Raw genomic sequence first — 17,670 nt, forward strand, 5'->3', positions numbered from 1 at the left:
CCACCATTCTGGCCTCGGCCGGGGCCCTGAAATGATGAATGGGTCCAGCTCTGGCATGCGATCAATTTTGTCCTCACTTTGTTATGATCACATTGACGTCTGCACCGTAGAGGCTGCTCAGGAGTGAGTGATGATGGCGAGGCCCAAGGATCATATTAGGGGGATTTCAAGACGTGGGGCGTCAGACCCTAAGCAGGCATGGAGTCTCCAATATTAGAGCTGAAGCTGTCTGTTTGAGAACTGACGAATGCCAATATGCAGCTGAAATAAAGAAAACTCAGTCATTCTAATGGATTTTTATCCCCATCTCGAGTCAAAATGGTCAAAAATCATATAATTTGTTGAGAACTCATAACCAACTAATAATAAATGCATGATTCCCCAAAATAAAAAACTGCGCTTGTTTTGAAGCTGATTGGACATTAGTTTCAGAGATGATTTGATGATGATGATTTCATCCAATCATATGTTCATGTGGCTGACATAGTGATTCTTCTATTGACCGTATACAATATAAGCAAAGGATGTTAAAATCTGCTTCACCCTAAAACAAAAAATGAATGAACTCTCTGATCCCTCACACGCATCCACGAAAGTGACGTCACGCGGCTGCAGGAGCGCACAGCGGACAGGAAAGCGCGCACCCGGGTTTGCGCCATATGTTCTTGATGTCCTTTCCAGAACCTCTCTTGCTCGTGCCAATAATTCTTTTTTTTTTTTTTTTGAAGTCCGGTACAAAGAAATGCGCCTTCCTCTCAACTGCGCGTCAAACGGGACCGTGTCCCTTTAAAGAGCGCCTGACAGAAAGCCCATATGATCCCCGAGCTCCAATCACCAATTCCTCCTTCAAAACCAGCCTCTGCGTTTTGCCTGTGAATGTTACAGCAGCAAAAGGTTGGGGATAAGAAAAGAACTAAAGAAATGTGACAAATCAACGGTCATTTTCATGGAGAGGAGGAAGCTGCTGCGACGGGAGTTATTCTGGGACTCCTCCGAGCCTCGAAGCGCCGGATCAAAATGGTGAGCTTCACAGAGGAGCGCTGCGTTTGTGTTTGTTTGTTTTTTGTCCCTGTTATGATTCCTTTCCCCCCCCCCCAAAAAAAATGTGTGCTATTTAGCAGGCCGATTAAAACTTGATCTACCTCCCTCAATCCGCGTGCGTGTGGATCCCTTGGCGTGTCACACGCGTATTTCGTGGTATCTTTTTGCGCTGCAGTTTGTAACTTGCCCTTATTGCACAAGTTGCTGGGAGAATGCGGCGGCGACGATAGCCTGCATCGATGGAGAGAAGGAGTTAAATTCTTTCACATCAAGGGCGCTTCTGCACAATTGTGCTCAGGTCGGGGACTGGTGCAAATGTAGACAGGATGTGTGTGTGTGTGTGTGTGTGTGTGTGTGTGTGTGTGTGTGTGTGTGTGTGTGTGCGTGCGTGTGCGTGATGATGCTGTACCAGCAATGCCCGACCTTGTTCGACAGCCGAGGCAGGTCAAGTTTGTTGGACTTTGACCTCCGTGCATAGATTGTGTAGTTTAAAGGCACTTTGTGTATTCAGACCTTGGGTCTCTCTCTCTTTCTCTCTCTGTCCGTGGAGTTGGGTATGTATGCCCTCCCACAGAGTCCTAAATACACACGTTGAACTTGAATTGGGGCCTCAGGTGTGTGTGTGTGTGTGTGTGTGTGTGTGTGTGTGTGTGTGTGCGCGCTGTGATGATCCGGCAGCCTGTCCTGGGGGTCAGCATCACCTCTCGGCCCGCTGACAGCGGGAAATGGGCTCCAGCTACCCGTGACCCTGCAAGAAGACAAAGCATGTCTATAACAAATCAATGGATGGATGTGTTTTCTATGCTTTGATTTCACATCAGCAGATCTAATGCCGGTTCTGTACGGACAGGCTAATAGAGTTATGGGAATAGAGGAAGACAAGCCATTCTGTCTCCGGGGTCATTTTAGGATGCCTCATTAGGAAAGCATGTGGAGCCTGATGCAGTGGCGGAGTAATCCCAGTGCGCGTTCACATCTGGAGGCTTGGGTTAATATCTGGGTCAGGTCAGCGGGGGTGAGCCCTGGTGGGAGCAAAAAAAAGGGATGTTTTTGATATTGATCTGTTTTTGTTTTGTTTTCTATTTTTTGTTTAGTTTTTTTTTTTTTTGGGGGGGGGGGGGGGTGCAGCCAAAGAACCTGCGAGAAAATACAGTGTGCTTTGGCAAACAACTGTAAAGAGACAAAATAAAGACAAATCGTTTAAAAAAATAAGTAAAAAAAGAGATATAAAATAACTACAGAGAGTCACTATACATAGATTCATAATAAATAAAGAGACAAAATAACTACAGATAAATGCAAAATGCCAGCAATGTGAAATAAAACAACATCAAATACTTGTAAAGTTACTATAGAAAGAAACATAATGCATCCAAAGAGATACAAAATGAGGGCAAATGGAAGCAAAAGCAAAATGAGTATGATCAGACACAAAATAGCTGCAAAACAACCTCAAAGAGACGACATGAACAAATGATGTCACGTTAAATCTGCTCTTTCTGTTCATATATTGGTGGAGCTACAGCACCTGCTCATGTCTTTAGCCGGAAGCGCCGCACATGCTTTTGTTGTTTTTCTCTTAATTCTTTTAAAATATGAGTCGGCATCAGTTCCTGCTGTTTATCCTGTAAAAGTTTGCCACGTAATTATATTGAATCTCCGTGAGCATTGTCAGGGCCCCTGAGTAGGCCCTCCACCATCCCTCGCAGGGCGCTACGAGTTTTACGTAACCGTCTATTCAGGGCATTCCTGCCCATCCTTGACTTTGAGGCGTCGCTGTCTCTTGCTGCTGAGCGTGGAAACTTTCTTTAGTCCTTGTGACAAGTGCAGCCATTCCCGAGCCCCGGCAACAAACTCCAGCAGACATCTTTGGCCCCTGGTGGGAGGCCGCTCTCCGTGGAAACTCGGACTATACTGTAGGTGCTGCAAATTTATGCCCCTGAGATTAAGAACAGTGGACAAGGCTGCATAGAGCAAAGTCACACTCACTATGGTCTTATGTAAGGTTCCTTCTGTTCTGGATGTTAAAATGGTAAAGCACGGTTATTATTACTTTTTGAATATTGTTTCTCAGTAATGTCACCCAGCCTCATTGTTTTTTTGGTTTTCACATTTAACCCCTATGGCACTTTAAAAATAAGACCGTGAACAAAGACAAGGAATGTGAACAGCCTTTCCTTTTGACATTCAGTACAAATAGCTCCTCTCTATTTCATTGATAACATACGTTTAATCTGCTTATCAATGTTAAAAGTTTCAAAAATATGCTCAGAAAAAGTAAAACGTATCCATATATATATAATCAAAGCGTAAATGATAGTTCCACCCTTAGTGGTGTTGGAGGCTACCATACATGGCACCACCTACTTAAGGCTGATGGATTCTGTTTTTTTATGACTGGACAGAAATAATCTAGATTAACCTTTTTCTTTGCCATGCGATAAAATAACTGAATGATCCCAAAAACGTTGGACTATTCCTTTTAAATAACATTTCTCTTTCATCCATCGATTGGCTGCAGCTTTAGAAAGCCAATGCTTCTCTTTCTCCTCTCTGTCCTTCTCATCAAACCTATCAACACTACTCACACACACACACAGCAGAGAGATTCCTCTCATAAGGAGCTCTTTAGAGTCTTGTGTTCACCTCTTCCCTCAACGTGTCATGCTTTGAAAAATATAATGAAGGTATCGCAGCTTCATGTTTGGACAAGATCCAGTCCCCTTCATTGAGTCCGTTTTCATCTGATGTTGTTTGCATTCTACTAACATCTTTGCTTGCTCCACTCTTCATTGTGCCGCAGGTATTCTTCGGTTATCTGCATTTACAGATGAATGCGTGCACAGCGGGAGAGTGTGTTTGTTAATGCGTGTGCAGCATGGGCCGTCGCCTGGGAACGGGCCGTGTTATGACTCCAGCAGAGCGGTGGTGTGTGAAGCGTTGTAGTGTGTGTGTGTGTGTGTGTGTGTGTGTGAGGAGATGCCAGGACCATGGGCCTCTCTCTTGGCCAGTCTTCCTGACTCAGCGCTTCCTCGCCCAAAAGTCACTGGCCCAGACAGAAACTTCCTGGCAAGAGCTTTCCTGTGTGGATGCTGAAGCCTTGTCACTGCCCCCCCCCCCCACCCCCCCTACATGCTCCTCCAGGCAGCTCCTTTGATTATCCGACGGCCTGTCGGAGTCTCCTCAAATCCGGGCGACGGCCAAATGGTGACCGCTTTCAACATCGCTTCTGATTAGGCAACGCAGACAACGTTCTGGGCGACGGTGACGGAACAAGTCTGTTAAAGAACAAGTTGGTAAAAAAAAAAAAAGACAAACTGTCAAATTTTTCATGCACTGTACGTCTCCAGGATGTTCTCATCCTTATTTTTTTTTTGTTTGTGCATCCCAATTTCACGCTCGGGTAAACGCACGTGTCGGCTGTAGATTGGCTCGTCACCTGTGGTCGCATTAACATATAGATGGGAATGTTTTTACGTCTAATGGAGAAAGCTGGTGGAGTTCCACCAGGACAGGGGCTGGGCCTAAAAATCCACCCCACTAGATTAAGGTGGGGGGGGGGGCAAAGCCCCACAGTGCAGAGGGGAGATCGGAACTCTCGGATTAGAGCAGCGCCGCTGATAATGTTGTCTCTGTTAATTGCAGCTAGCAGTGGTTGAGAAAGTCAAATATTTTAATGAGCTGAGGGGAATAAAATAATGAGTAAAAGTAGTGGAAAGAAAAAACTGAATGACCAGCAGCACATTTGTAAAGTAATTATCAGCATTTTTGCGGTATCTAGAAAGATTCCGCTATACTCGTGTGATCGTCTTGTCGGGCTGCGTCACGTAGAATAACGCCCCCCCTTTGTTTGCCAGTAAATATTCATCAATAACTTTTAGCTTTGCTCTTGGATAATGTTTTATATTTAGTTGCTCAGTTGACTAGTTGCTTGTTAGCATGCATATGAGGAGCGTATTGGATCTTTACTCATCACAGGTCACTTTTCCTCAGTGACCATATTCATCAGCAATCGGCTGTTTAAGTTTTCCTAAAACCTTTTGTAATTATTTTAAATTTGACACGTAAATATAAACGCCAAGTGTCTAATTAAGCCTCAATCTAAAATGAGGTCTTGCTCGTAACTAATTTACTCATTTGATTTGGGTTAATAAATGTTAAATTATAAGGCCTTTATAAGTCATATAAAGATGAATAAATGACACCGTTGCTCCACATCTGCTGAGTCTAAACTATTTGTGAAAAATTCACTACTTGTTAAACGTTTAGTAAGATGACGCGTTCTAGTTTTGCAAACCAACTAACCAGCCAATCACAAAATAACACTTTCCCTTGTACTACAGTAGAGTAGTGGAACACGTTTCCAGAATCTCTCATGATGATTTTAGGGGTTTGGCTTTCCGTCCATCTGCATCACATGCCCCACTAATTTACTGGATTACATAATCCCATCGCCTAATGCCACAAGGTGCATCTATCAGCCTTAACACCATTGTTATCCGAGCAAACGGTGCCATCCTGCTAAGTATTAAACGCCACTTTAAAGCGATAATGCCACGTGTGACCTCGCCAGTGAGCGCGTTGCTGCTGCTCTCCTCTTTAGTCACTGCACATTGATTTTTATTAGCATTTTTTTTTATCGTGGTGCTGTAATGACCACCGCGGGGCTTGTTAAAAGTGAGACCTTGCCACTTGTGCTATTACCAATCTGTGCTCGTCGATGCAAGATAGCGTTTGATAACGAGATGCTGTGATTCCATGCACATTTGGATCCTCATTTTTCATCTCTTTGCGCACATCGGCAGCGTCATCGCGTACGCCACATTTCATTGTCTTTTGTTTACAGACATGGGCGCAAATGCAAGATTATAATTCAGGTGTAATACGCAGGTTTCAGGGTTTGCAGACGTGTGGGTGGCTGCTGCTGCTTCTTTTTACCTCAAGGTCAGTGCCGGGTCTTTGTGCTGATTGGATTTAAAGAGGAGGGAAGGGAGTGCAAGACTGCAGGCAGGAGAAATCTTCCACTGGAAGCATGGTCCTTGTACATTGTTTGGTGTGCCTTTGTGGCTATATTAAATATTTTAGTGTCTCTTTTGTGACTTTTTACATGTTTGCAAATGCTTTGCGTCTCTATACAGTCACCTTCTGTCTCTTTGTCGTGAATTTGCAACTCTTTTGTGTTCCTTTTACATGTATGTAAATGTTTTGTGCCTCTTTGCACCTTTTTAGTGATCCTTTTATGTTGTTTGGTGTGCCTTTGTGGCTGTTTCAATTAGTTTTCATGTCATCTTGTGTCTCTTTGAGGTCCTTTTACACCTTATGTAATATTTGCAGCACTGTGGTTAATATTCTTCACTTTACTCTTGTCTGGAATCTCTCTGAAGTCCACTAGATTGTGGCCCCATGAGGCTTTTCTCAGTAGTCCATCCATGACTTGACACTTTTCATGCATGGCCAGGAGATCAAGCCATGCCAGAACTCTCAACAACAGAATGAGAATTCACATCTCTGGCTCGGCCTCTCTCGGACTGAACCTGTTTGTCATCTGGCGACGGCGGCGGGGAAGGTCTGGTGAGCACACAGAGGACACGGTGTCAGCCATTACCCTGATGACTTTGTAATGGCTGTCTGATTGGCCTCCCCCCAGAAATGACATGCCCTCGTCCCGTTCCGTTTGGTTTGTGTTTACGTGACGGCCGGGCTCGCTGCTCTGGCTCTGCTGTGTGGCGGGCGGGCCATCAGAACTGTCATGCTTTGTTCTCTTCTGCACTGATGATGACTCAGGAATCAGTGTCTGTTGGTGAGCGGAGGGGAGGGGCGCTCCAACCGTCGCCACGCCATTGAGGGAGACGAGGCCTGACATGGTGCCCTCGCTACTTCCTCCCGGTGTAAGACATGTCCAGCTCTGTGCCAGGTCCCTCAGCGGGAGGCCTCGCTCTAAGGGGAGATGCTGCATGGGCTGTTAGCTGTAGGTTGAAGTGCTCTGTGGATGGAGGTGGTCATGTGTTCACCGTGAATGTGTTTGACCTTTGGTAGAATTTACAAGCGACAGAATTTAGATTAAATTGGGAGAAATCCTTTATACATTATGCAGTGAATTATTGTAATGGTCCTGGGGGGTGTGTGTGTGTGTGTGTGTGTGGGGGGGGCACTACTGTGTAGTCTGAATTAGAGCTACTTAATTGCATTATATGGTCTGCAAAATCAATAACTCTAAAAATACTTTTTTTAGTTTATTTGAACACATGACCGTTAAAAACAATCTAATCTTCACGTTCGAATCCATTCAATTAGTTTCACATGAAGATTTTGTTATTCGGCTCTTAGTTTTCATCTGTAGCCTGAATTGACTTTTCTGTTTTTGATCTCTGGGAAAGATCAGTCTGAAAGTCTCCTGGTGTCCATTGATTAACCAGATTATGTAATTTTATGTTGATTATTTAAGAAAATAAGAATCTCTAATTATCATACAGCATGAATTCTTCGTCATGACCTTGGATTTGCAACTTGATGAGACCTTACTTGGTTTCTCTATATCTTTGGGTTTGATTACAGTCATTAATTAGAATTTGCTAAGTAATCTTGATGACGTTTAATCCCCTCCTTTGGCCGTGTGATAACTTGTAATTTTATATAAAGAGGTATTTCTCCAAAACAGATGTGCAAACTCCATCCACTAATAATTGCCATGGCATATGAAAAAGCAAAAAAATAGTTTGAGAGAGGAGGACCAGGTAATATAAGTATCATTAGTGCAATATTAATAAGGATATTTACAATATAATTGATATTCAATGATTTAAGTAGGTTCAATAATTAAGCTGTGTTGCAATGCATGAGTGTAAAGTGAAAAAACTTCCATAAGTTGTAACTCGCTGTTTAAAAAAAAAATATAGTTTTAACTTAATCATGAATTGGGCCAGCAATAAAATCTTAAATATCCTAATTATGACCGCAATATGATTTCACTGATGATTTACATCGAATTATATTTGAACTACTCCTGAAAATGCTGTATTTATTCATTTTTGCACTCATACCCTAAACTGAGACCATCCTAATAATTTTGTTACATATTAAACATGCCCTCTAAATGATCATCTGCTGGTGGTTTAAGAGGAGTGTGCAGACAGAAAGGAGAAAGGATTCAGACAGGAGGGTACCCCGGTGAGGGGAGGGGTTTGAACCAGTCTCCATGACTTTGACCTAACTAGTGGCTCGGCCTGTTCTCTGGCAGGTAGATTTAATTCCCTGTTCGTACATCTGCTCTCAACATGGCAACAGAATGCGGCTGTAAAGGGATGAAAACTCAAAGCATTGTTCAGACTTACCATCTAAGATTTGTAGCTGCTGCCCTGACAGGTAGCCATTTTTACAGATGCGCCTCAACTGCGTTCTCGTGAACAGACGAGGGAACCTTTAAAATGGCAGTTTGGTGGAGGTCACAGCACGCCCCCCCCCCCCCCCCCAAGTCTGCGGCTGTGACAGTGATGGATACTTTACAGAGCTGTAAATCTACATCGGCCGTCTAGTGCAAAGGTGTGTGAGAAAAAGGTCACTCAACGCTGAAAGTCAATTTAGAAAGAGGGATTTCATTCTGAGGCTCGGCTCCATCTGGCTCCTGCCCAGGAGTCGGGGACGCTGCCAAATGCAGGATTCGCCAGTTACTCTCTGGCCAATCCGGGTCCAGCGCCATCCATCACAGCATTAACGGGACTGGATTAATGGTGGAGGAGGTTCAAAGTTTAAGTCTTCATTCAAGCGTAGCATCAGAATGATCAGGAAGATGTTCTTTAAATGCTCCGTTCTCTTTTCCCAGAATGCATCAGCCTTTCAAAGGTGGACAGAACTGATCTGCAGAGCCCCAATTAGACCTGTTGACCACAGCTGGGAATGAATTTGTCGGTTGCGGTTTATAGAGACGGTCAATTTGTTAAGTTACAACATTTACTTGTACAACATGTGTAATTTTAACATTTTAAGTATGCAATGAAAAAATGTACACCATCCCTGTGAACTCCATCAGTTTGAATCTGGGACGACGTGACCAGATCTAGAATCAGCTCCTTTGCTGCAGCAACACAAACCCCTGGTGTTTCTGAAACGCGCGATGGTTCCTCTGTGAAAACAGGAAGTCTGTTAACAGACGAGTGTGACTGGAATGTTCATAGATTTTGATTGAAGCCTGTTTAAATGACATCTCATGTTGGGTGCTTCAGTAATCCCCCCACCCCCAGCTGCGTGTTTGTCACGGGTCAGGCTGGCTATGAATAATGTATTAGGGGACATCTGACTGTGAGGCTGGGTAAAGGTGACGCTTCCTCTAATGACGGTAAACAAGCTCTCCTCCTGAAATGTCCAAGGAGGGAGGGATGATGTGAAGGAGAGAGAGGGGACAGGTAAAGATGGAGGGTGTCAGATATGTTAATTTAGTCTGGTTTGTAAACCCTTCAATTTGATTGCACCTTATGACAGAAGGCCAGTTTAGCTACCAAACCAAAAACATTACTCTGGGATGCCCCCATCCTCACATTCATTATTGAGCCAGAGATGCAACGCCATGCCCCCCAGAGAACTGCTGTCTTACACTGTGAACGTCATTATTTTGTATTTCTAATTATTACATTTTTAGGTCCCCCGAGTGACATTTAGTGGACATTTTAATGAGGTGGAAAAATAAGGTGATGGCTCTGTTTAGTGTAAAAGGTAAAATGTCACGGGAGACGCTCCGTATCGAGCCGAAAACCTTTCAAATCATTGTTGGTTCTTTTATTTCAACCCAAAGCTGCTAACGTATTGAGTTTGTTGATATTTGTCCAGGACAAATTTAATATACGGCTACGTTATCTGATTTGAATCCCAGAAGAAGATGCCGATCGCTATCGGTAAAGAAGCCAACTTTCCAGTCTCTGCTACTTGCACTCGATCAGATTAAGGCTGCAGCATTTTGCCCTTGGGCGACGTCTGTAGCTTTGCACGTAGAAAGATAACCCCTGTCTCCACCCCACTCGGTCTTGGGGTTGAATTTAGGAGCTCAAAACTATGAATAAATCTAAGACTCCATAATTGAATTCTACAAACAGGCCAGAGTTTCAAGGTTTGCTTAATGCAAAATCTATTTTCCAGCCTTAACAATGAAAAGTCATTTTCATTGATCTTGGTTAGAAAATATATCAGAGGCAAAAAAAAAACAGCTATCGAATATGAAAACGATAAAAAGTTTATGTTGCGTGATTCATTCTCATTTCCTTCAAAGAAGCCAACTTTCAACCTCAAAACTTTATATAAATATTACAATGGATAATAATTTAATCTCCAGCCCCTTTTTATTTATTTTTTTATTCTCATTTTGTTCATCCCATCGTTCCTCAGAAAATACTGAAATATGTCGAAATGTAATTACAATTCAAAGTGACATCATCATCATCATCTTCATCCATCAGCACGTTTGCCAAAACCGGACGTACATCATATTTGTACATTTCCAAATTCGGCCTTCAAGAAATGCTCGAAAGATAAATTCCATGAATTGCTCTGAGGGTTTGTTGGTATTTATTTGGCATAGTTTCTCTAATTATTTTGCCCGACATGTTTTGTCTTGTGCATAATTCTCCTTCCTCAGGGAAAGTGTAGCGAGTGGGAGCGCTGAGAGCCGGTTAATGGGGGGGCGATGGCACTGAATACTAATGCTTCCACCAGTCGGTCCTTGCAGAGACTAGACACTGTGTGTGTGTGTATGCAAACACGGTTTTTCTCTTTTTTTTTGGCGGGGGTGGGGGGCTGGATTGCACATCAAATATGCATGCATGCATGTGTGTGTGCGTGCTCTGTCCCCGCTCGCATCCCGTCTGGATCGAAGCCCTGCCCTTCCTGTACTAAAACAAGCCCACCTTGGGAAGCGGAGGACATTGCACAAAGCGCTGAGTGCTACACCTCTGGATTTGTCTCGGACTCATGTTGTGCCTTTTCTCTTGGGAACGTCACACCTGTAATTACGACATTGATTCACCGGGTAATGACAGTCTTCCGAGATTCAAATCAGTTTGACTTCACAGTGCTGAACGAGCGCAAGCATTTCAAGCCTGAGATCATTTTCACCCCTTCTTAGATGGGCTTTTATTAAATGACCCACCGCTGCATTTCCGTTTTCCGTCCATTTTCGGACACGAGGCCACAATGAAGGTCGTTCTCTGTTCTGCCGACGGCGTGATCGCAAACATCATCCTGGTTTTATTCACAAGTCAAGCAACACTAAAGGAAATAACGCCAGAATGAATCGCATTTTATTTTGCTCTTATTCTCCTAGAAATAAAGAGCCTGTGAAGCTCACACTGTCTCCTCGATTCAAAGACATTTTATATTTTCTTCATCGATAACTTGGCTCGAAACGGCTACGAGCTGCTTTTAAAGTTTTGGGTCACACTTACTTTGTCGTTACATCAGCACCCTAACCTTTCCTAAGGACCTCGCGATCCTGTCCAGTTTGGTGCTTTTACTGCTGCCTCAGAGGCAGAGCGACAATCTTGGTTTTGATTTTCTAACTTTTGTAATTCTGAAACGAGAAAACTTCTGTCCAAAGGAGTTCTCGTGAAATGTGGCTGACGCCTCTCTCCCTCCTCTCCCTCCAGCTCGTAGTGGAGAAGACCACTGACTTCCCCTCTGCTGAGTTCTCTCTGGTGGAGGATGTGGCTCTGCACTTCACTTGTTTGATGGACAGGCTGAACGAGCAGCGCCTCTTCCAGCCTGACCTTTGCGACATCGACATCGTTCTGGTGCGTCAGCACAGCACCTTCCCGGCCCACAAGGGGGTGCTGGCGGCCTACAGCCCTTTCTTCCACTCTCTTTTCACCCAAAGCAAACAACTGCGGCGGGTTGACCTGTCGCTGGACGCGCTGACCTCGCAGGGCCTGCAGCAGATCCTCAACTTCATTTACACCTCCAAGCTGCTGGTGAGCGGCCGCACTGTCCGCGACGTGCTCAACGCCGCCACCCTGCTGCAGATGAGTGACATCGCAGCTTCCTGTCACGACCTCATCAGCAGCCACTCGTTGAGAACCGCCTGCGTAGATATGGCCAAGCAGGAAGGTCTGAGCGGCGGTGACCCCGCTGCTGTAGAGACGCCCCCGAGCCGGCTGTACCTGGAGATCAAACAGGAGTCCGAACTGGGGAGGGGGTACAAGAGGGAAGGCGGCAGGACGGCCCCTCAGCAGAAGCAGTATTACCAGAAGGAGGGCGGGTCTGTGGGTGGGGCTAGCCCAGGCGTGGCTGCTTTGTGCACTGTTGAGAGCAATGGAGAAGAGTCCAAGGACACCTTCAACAGAGACCAGATCATTGTTGAAGTCAACCTCAACAACCAGACCCTCAACGTGTCAAAGGGGTCAGAAGGAAAGGCGGCGACCGCCACGGAGATAGCCACCATCTTTAGCCGTTGCCATGCCGATGACAGGGATTCGGAGGATGATGATGATGAGAATGGGGCAGAGAATGATGATACAGTTGGAGAAGATGATGATGATGATGATGACTTTAGGAGGGGGTGCATACTGGGGCAGAGCAGTGAGGAGGAGGAGGAGGAAGATGATGAGGAGGAGGAGGAAGAAGAGAATTCCCTGAACATTCCAGGTTTGGAGCAGCCCACCGTGATGGATCGTCCACGTCGGGGCACCAGAGCCTTTACCCCGGCTGGATCTACGGTCTCTCTGCGGCAGACACTCGCAGAGGCCACGCTAGCCAACCAGCGGCAGGGCGGGAAGAGGAAGCAGGACGCTGAGGGCGCGGGCCAGAAGGTGAGGCTGGAGGAGAAGCAACATTTCCCGTGTAAGAAATGCCCTCGCATCTTCAACAACCGCTGGTACCTGGAAAAACACATGAACGTCACGCACAACCGCATGCAGATCTGCAGCAACTGTGGGAAGCGCTTCCTGCTGGAGAGCGAACTGCTGCTGCATCAACAGACGGACTGCGAGAAGAGCATCCAGGTGCGTCTCAAGCGCCTCACTTTTATCCGTGTTGAATTCTTCCCCTTAGCGTTTAGGATGGGGTATGTTGATTTGCAGTGAATAGATGTGATCAGATTTTAAGGTGGAGGCCAGCAGGACAAAAATTCTCATGTTCAGTTCAACTTTAAAATTATGTTAAACTGATCAGAGTCCATGACTCGGATGACTCTTTTCTTGATATGTTGAACTCAAAATGAGTCCAGTTGTGTATTATTTTTTTTGCTCCCTTTTTTAAAGTGTGTAACATGCAGCAAGGCCTTCAAAAAGCTGTGGTCATTACACGAGCATAATAAGATCGTCCACGGCTACGCCGAGAAGAGGTTCTCGTGTGAGATCTGTGAGAAAAAGTTTTACACCATGGCTCACGTCAGGAAGCACATGGTTGGTGAGTGGCTACGACGTCAACCCTCAGAGTTTTGTCTCATTCCATGTGTTCGTCTCTTCGAGTCCCGTTTGTCCTTCCTGCTTTAGAATTTGAGCAGAAAACGTCAGTGACTCATCTAATAAATGAGACAGATCCGTCTTCTCTAGGATCATTTAGCCAATGAAAAGGCATTGATGATGTGTGTCTAATGCTATTTCGGGGGGGGGGGGGGGGGGGGGGGAGTCTGCTTATTTGTCCTGCTGCTATTTGTTCTAGAGAAGCCCAATACAGAATTCCATGAACTTGTCTTGTCGTGTGTGTGTGTGTGTGTGTGTGTGTGTGTGTGCGTGCGTGTGTGTAGCCCATACAAAGGACATGCCGTTTACCTGTGAGACGTGTGGGAAGTCGTTCAAGCGCAGCATGTCCCTGAAAGTTCACTCACTGCAGCACTCGGGAGAGAAACCCTTCAAGTGTGAGGTTTGAGCTTCTTTTACAGACTTCTGCTGCTGCTTCCCTCTGAAAGCTTTATTCCAACTGAAATATGCTATCGGAGGCTTGAATGCAGACTTAAGTTAAAGTAGTCCCTTTCTGGCATAATCCTGTTATAAATCCAGATTTATTCATTCAAGCAGAAACTCATTATGATTAACAACGTAGTGTGTTCACATTCCACAAGTGTAGGTATTCATATTTTACCTATCGCTCTCTGCATGGATAAAAATCAATTTATACCTCTCAAAAGGTTTTTGACTTTGTGACTGAGTCGTTCGCAGAGTTGTGTTTTGAATTCCTGGAGATTTTAATAGAATTAAAGTGAGATGCATTTGAGAGACGCACGTTTCCAGTAGTTCACATTTCACTATTTGCCCTTTCAGAACTGTAGCGAGCGCTTCCAGTACAAATACCAGCTGCGTTCCCACATGAGCATCCACATCGGACACAAGCAGTTCATGTGCCAGTGGTGCGGAAAGGACTTCAACATGAAGCAGTACTTTGATGAACACATGAAGACTCACACTGGTGAGTCATGGCATTTGTTTTTTAAACCAATAATACGAATATGATTAATCTTGTGTCGTTTCTTCCCTCTTTGTGCAGGAGAGAAACCCTACATTTGTGAGATCTGCGGGAAGAGCTTCACGAGCCGCCCGAACATGAAGCGCCACCGCCGCACCCACACGGGAGAGAAGCCCTACCCCTGCGAGGTGTGTGGTCAGCGCTTCCGCTTCTCCAACATGCTCAAGGCACACCGGGAAAAATGCTTCCATGTCAGCGCCCCCGTCGGCCCGGCCCAGCCTCTGGCCTCTCCCGCTGCGGACTCCGGTCAGATGCGGCTGGGGGCGGCGCTCCCTGCCCCGACAGTGAGCCCACGTCCCCTCCATGGAACGCAGCTGTCACTCCCCCTGCTACACTCCATGGGAGGGCTGCCTCCCACTCCTCATTTACCTCCACCACCTCCCCTGTTCTCTGCCGGTAGGATGAACTCCAACAACTAAGTAGCATTGAAAGCACTTTGATTACCTTATGTTCCGTCTTTCTTATGGCTTGTAAGCAGACTCCTGCAGCAGGGGAGTGATGCGCCCTCTGTGACATTTACACCGAGGGGACAAACTGATGCCTAAAACCCACATAAACACATACAGACGATAAGAAATAGTTATTTTTTATTAGATAACCTCATAGCCCTGTAGGACATGATTTCATCGTGCTTCTCCTCATGACCATCACAACTCTGTTCTTGTTTGTTTTTGGGGGGGGGTTTCCACTATGACTCAACGCTTTCCAGAGCTTTTGCACAATACAATAATTGTAGCATCTTTTTAAAAAGTGCGAGGAAAGAGTTTCGGAAACTTTGACATATTCGCATGTCACCCAGTCGAATGAGAGCAAGAAGAAAATATCTCTACCAAGATGTAACGAGTGGTCCGACCCAGCAATAACCAAATGTTGATTTTCTTTTAAGCATATATATATATATATGTGACATTGCCAATAACCAAATCCTGTTACCTAACCCACTGTAGTTAGAAAATGATATACAGCATTTATAATCTATCCTGCACCTTACATTTAACTGTAGTGAAACTTAAATGTATTCCTTATGGTCTTCATTTGCATTTTTTTTTACTACGTATTGTGGTAGTGTGTAATTTGTGACATGTTACATCGGTTTGTCGGGACGTAAGAAGAGTCGTGAAGTGTGGAGAGTCAGCCGTGCAATGTAGTGTGAGGTGTTTATAGCCGCGTGCGAGTGAGACGAAGCAAAGACGGGACGCGAGGATCTTAAGATCTGTGTTAAAGCTAATTGCCGCTTGAGCGTCCCCGAGTCAGGAGACGGAGTAATTTGTCCATTTCTTTGCTTACATTAAGCAGCCTCTCCTGTAGACCTGGCTTTGAGACGATATTGCACTTTCCTGTGACTTGTTGGTAAAACCCAATGTACTCAGTACTCGACAATGTATATGTAGTTTAAAATCAAATGTTATTGTAGCTCATGTCCCGACTAAACCCCAATGTATGTGATAAGTTAAGATACGCTTATGTACCGGTAGCTCATTTAAATGTACACATTTCATCATGGTGTGCATTGTGAAATGATTATTGTATTTTATTCCAATGTCTAAATCTCTAATAGAGCACTGGCAGTGATTATGTTAGGCACAGCAGAGCACATCATTAAAAGGGCTCTTTATAATTACATCACTGTTAATTTCTTATAACAGTGATTTTTAGAATCTGATCGAGTTAAAATTTGCTCTTTGTGCACTTTTTTGACAACTATTTGTCTTAACTCTACTGGTGTAGAAAATGTAATATAAATAAATATAATCGGTAAAAAAAAAAAAAGGTTTTCCCCCAAAGGAATAGCGTGATATTTTGGAAGATAAACATTTTTGCTTCACTGTAGGATACTTGAGAAGCTACAGTTAGCTGTAATCAGTCTTCTCCTTTATCTCTTTGAAACGGAAGCAAAGAATCATACTTTCCAAAATATCTATATCCTATTAGATCTGACGTTTCAATCAATTAATGATCCAAAAAGAGACTGTGCACTACTGATGCACTCCCGCTCACTTTATCAATGGCGAGCCTCCTTGTTATTGTAGCATTAACGTGTAAATATTAAGATGTGTTGCTCCCTCGTGATTGATTCCTCATGTTTACATTTAGCGAGTCCGTTGAATGTGGCTGGTACTACCGATAAGCTTTCGTAAATGCTCATTGTTTTATTTAAGACAGATTTGAGCACCTTTTAGTATATCGTCTTATGTCTGAGCTCACCCCAGTTTCATGCTGTATACTCCTTAAACTGCCATTGTTAAATGCTTAGGGCCGCTTCAGATGTAATTTCTTCACGGTACCTTTGACTTTTTTTTCTTCATGTATGTTTTGTACTTTGTTTTGCTGCTTTTCTACAGGGTCCAGTTTGACACTGCCCTTTAAATGAGAAGTGTAGGAATTGTTGAATATATTCTGGCTGTGATAAACCAGTTTAGCCTTACTTCACAATTGAGCTCTAGGGTTTAGAAATTGAACATTTGATGATGTAACTGCCAAACTGTGACCTCATCATTTACTATTTTATACCCACTGGAAGGTTTGATCTGGTCATTGATGATTCTGATTGGTTGAAGAAGAAAACTAAGAACAACCTGTTGTCACAGAAGGGCAGTTTGTCTCTTTTGACAAATGAATAAATGCACTCTATTAGTAATCGTACACTAGACAAAAAGAAAAATATTCCCTTAGAAGAGTACACCATAAATATTACGAAGTATTTTCCCACCTCATTGTTTTGAGACGCACTAACCCATGAGATACTTCATCAAACTGTGGTTGTAGTTTGCCTTGGAGTACGCCTGGAGGGATTTTGATGTTTCTGTGCTATAGAAGATGGTTTTAATCGATGCTTATAGGAGGGGAGTTTGGAGTTATACTATACTTATTAAGCACTTTGAATTCAATTGCCACAGTAGCCTGTAATGGGCTTCATGTTTGCTGACATGTTGTATGTTTAAATGTTCCAGGATGATAAACAGAGGTGCTCATGAACGACTAAGAAAACGTATGAATCAGCCCGTTTCTTTCACCTTTTGTTAATCAGGGTCTGTGGTTAGTAAGTTGTGGGTGGGTTCTGGTTCTGGTTACTAAGGTGATGAACAGAAATTATATTTAGGGCTTTACTAAAAGTTAATATGCGAGTTATGTTTTAGTGCCATGTGAAAATATATGGAGGGCGCCAGTTGCCAAATTGAGTAATGAGAA

At 44.2% G+C, this 17,670-nt stretch overlaps 1 protein-coding gene across 1 annotated transcript; it reads left to right on the top strand.

The window, feature by feature from the left end:
* The first annotated feature begins 905 nt into the window (after positions 1-905).
* Positions 906-14,900, top strand: zbtb47b (zinc finger and BTB domain containing 47b). Its single transcript, XM_068748096.1, has 6 exons — positions 906-1,020; positions 11,670-13,019; positions 13,278-13,425; positions 13,766-13,881; positions 14,280-14,424; positions 14,503-14,900. The coding sequence occupies exons 1-6, from the start codon at positions 1,018-1,020 to the stop codon at positions 14,898-14,900; spliced, it is 2,160 nt and encodes a 719-aa protein (XP_068604197.1). The 5' UTR covers positions 906-1,017.
* Positions 14,901-17,670: the final 2,770 nt, after the last annotated feature.

This window comes from Brachionichthys hirsutus, chromosome 14, assembly GCF_040956055.1.
Source record: "Brachionichthys hirsutus isolate HB-005 chromosome 14, CSIRO-AGI_Bhir_v1, whole genome shotgun sequence".
Lineage (NCBI taxonomy): Eukaryota > Metazoa > Chordata > Actinopteri > Lophiiformes > Brachionichthyidae > Brachionichthys > Brachionichthys hirsutus.

Bases quoted from the DNA above. Each gene is read 5' to 3' on its own strand.
- zbtb47b (XM_068748096.1), top strand. The intron at 13,020-13,277 runs GTGCGTCTCAAG...CCTTTTTTAAAG, and splicing joins ACTGCGAGAAGAGCATCCAG to TGTGTAACATGCAGCAAGGC. The intron at 13,882-14,279 runs GTTTGAGCTTCT...TTGCCCTTTCAG, and splicing joins AGAAACCCTTCAAGTGTGAG to AACTGTAGCGAGCGCTTCCA.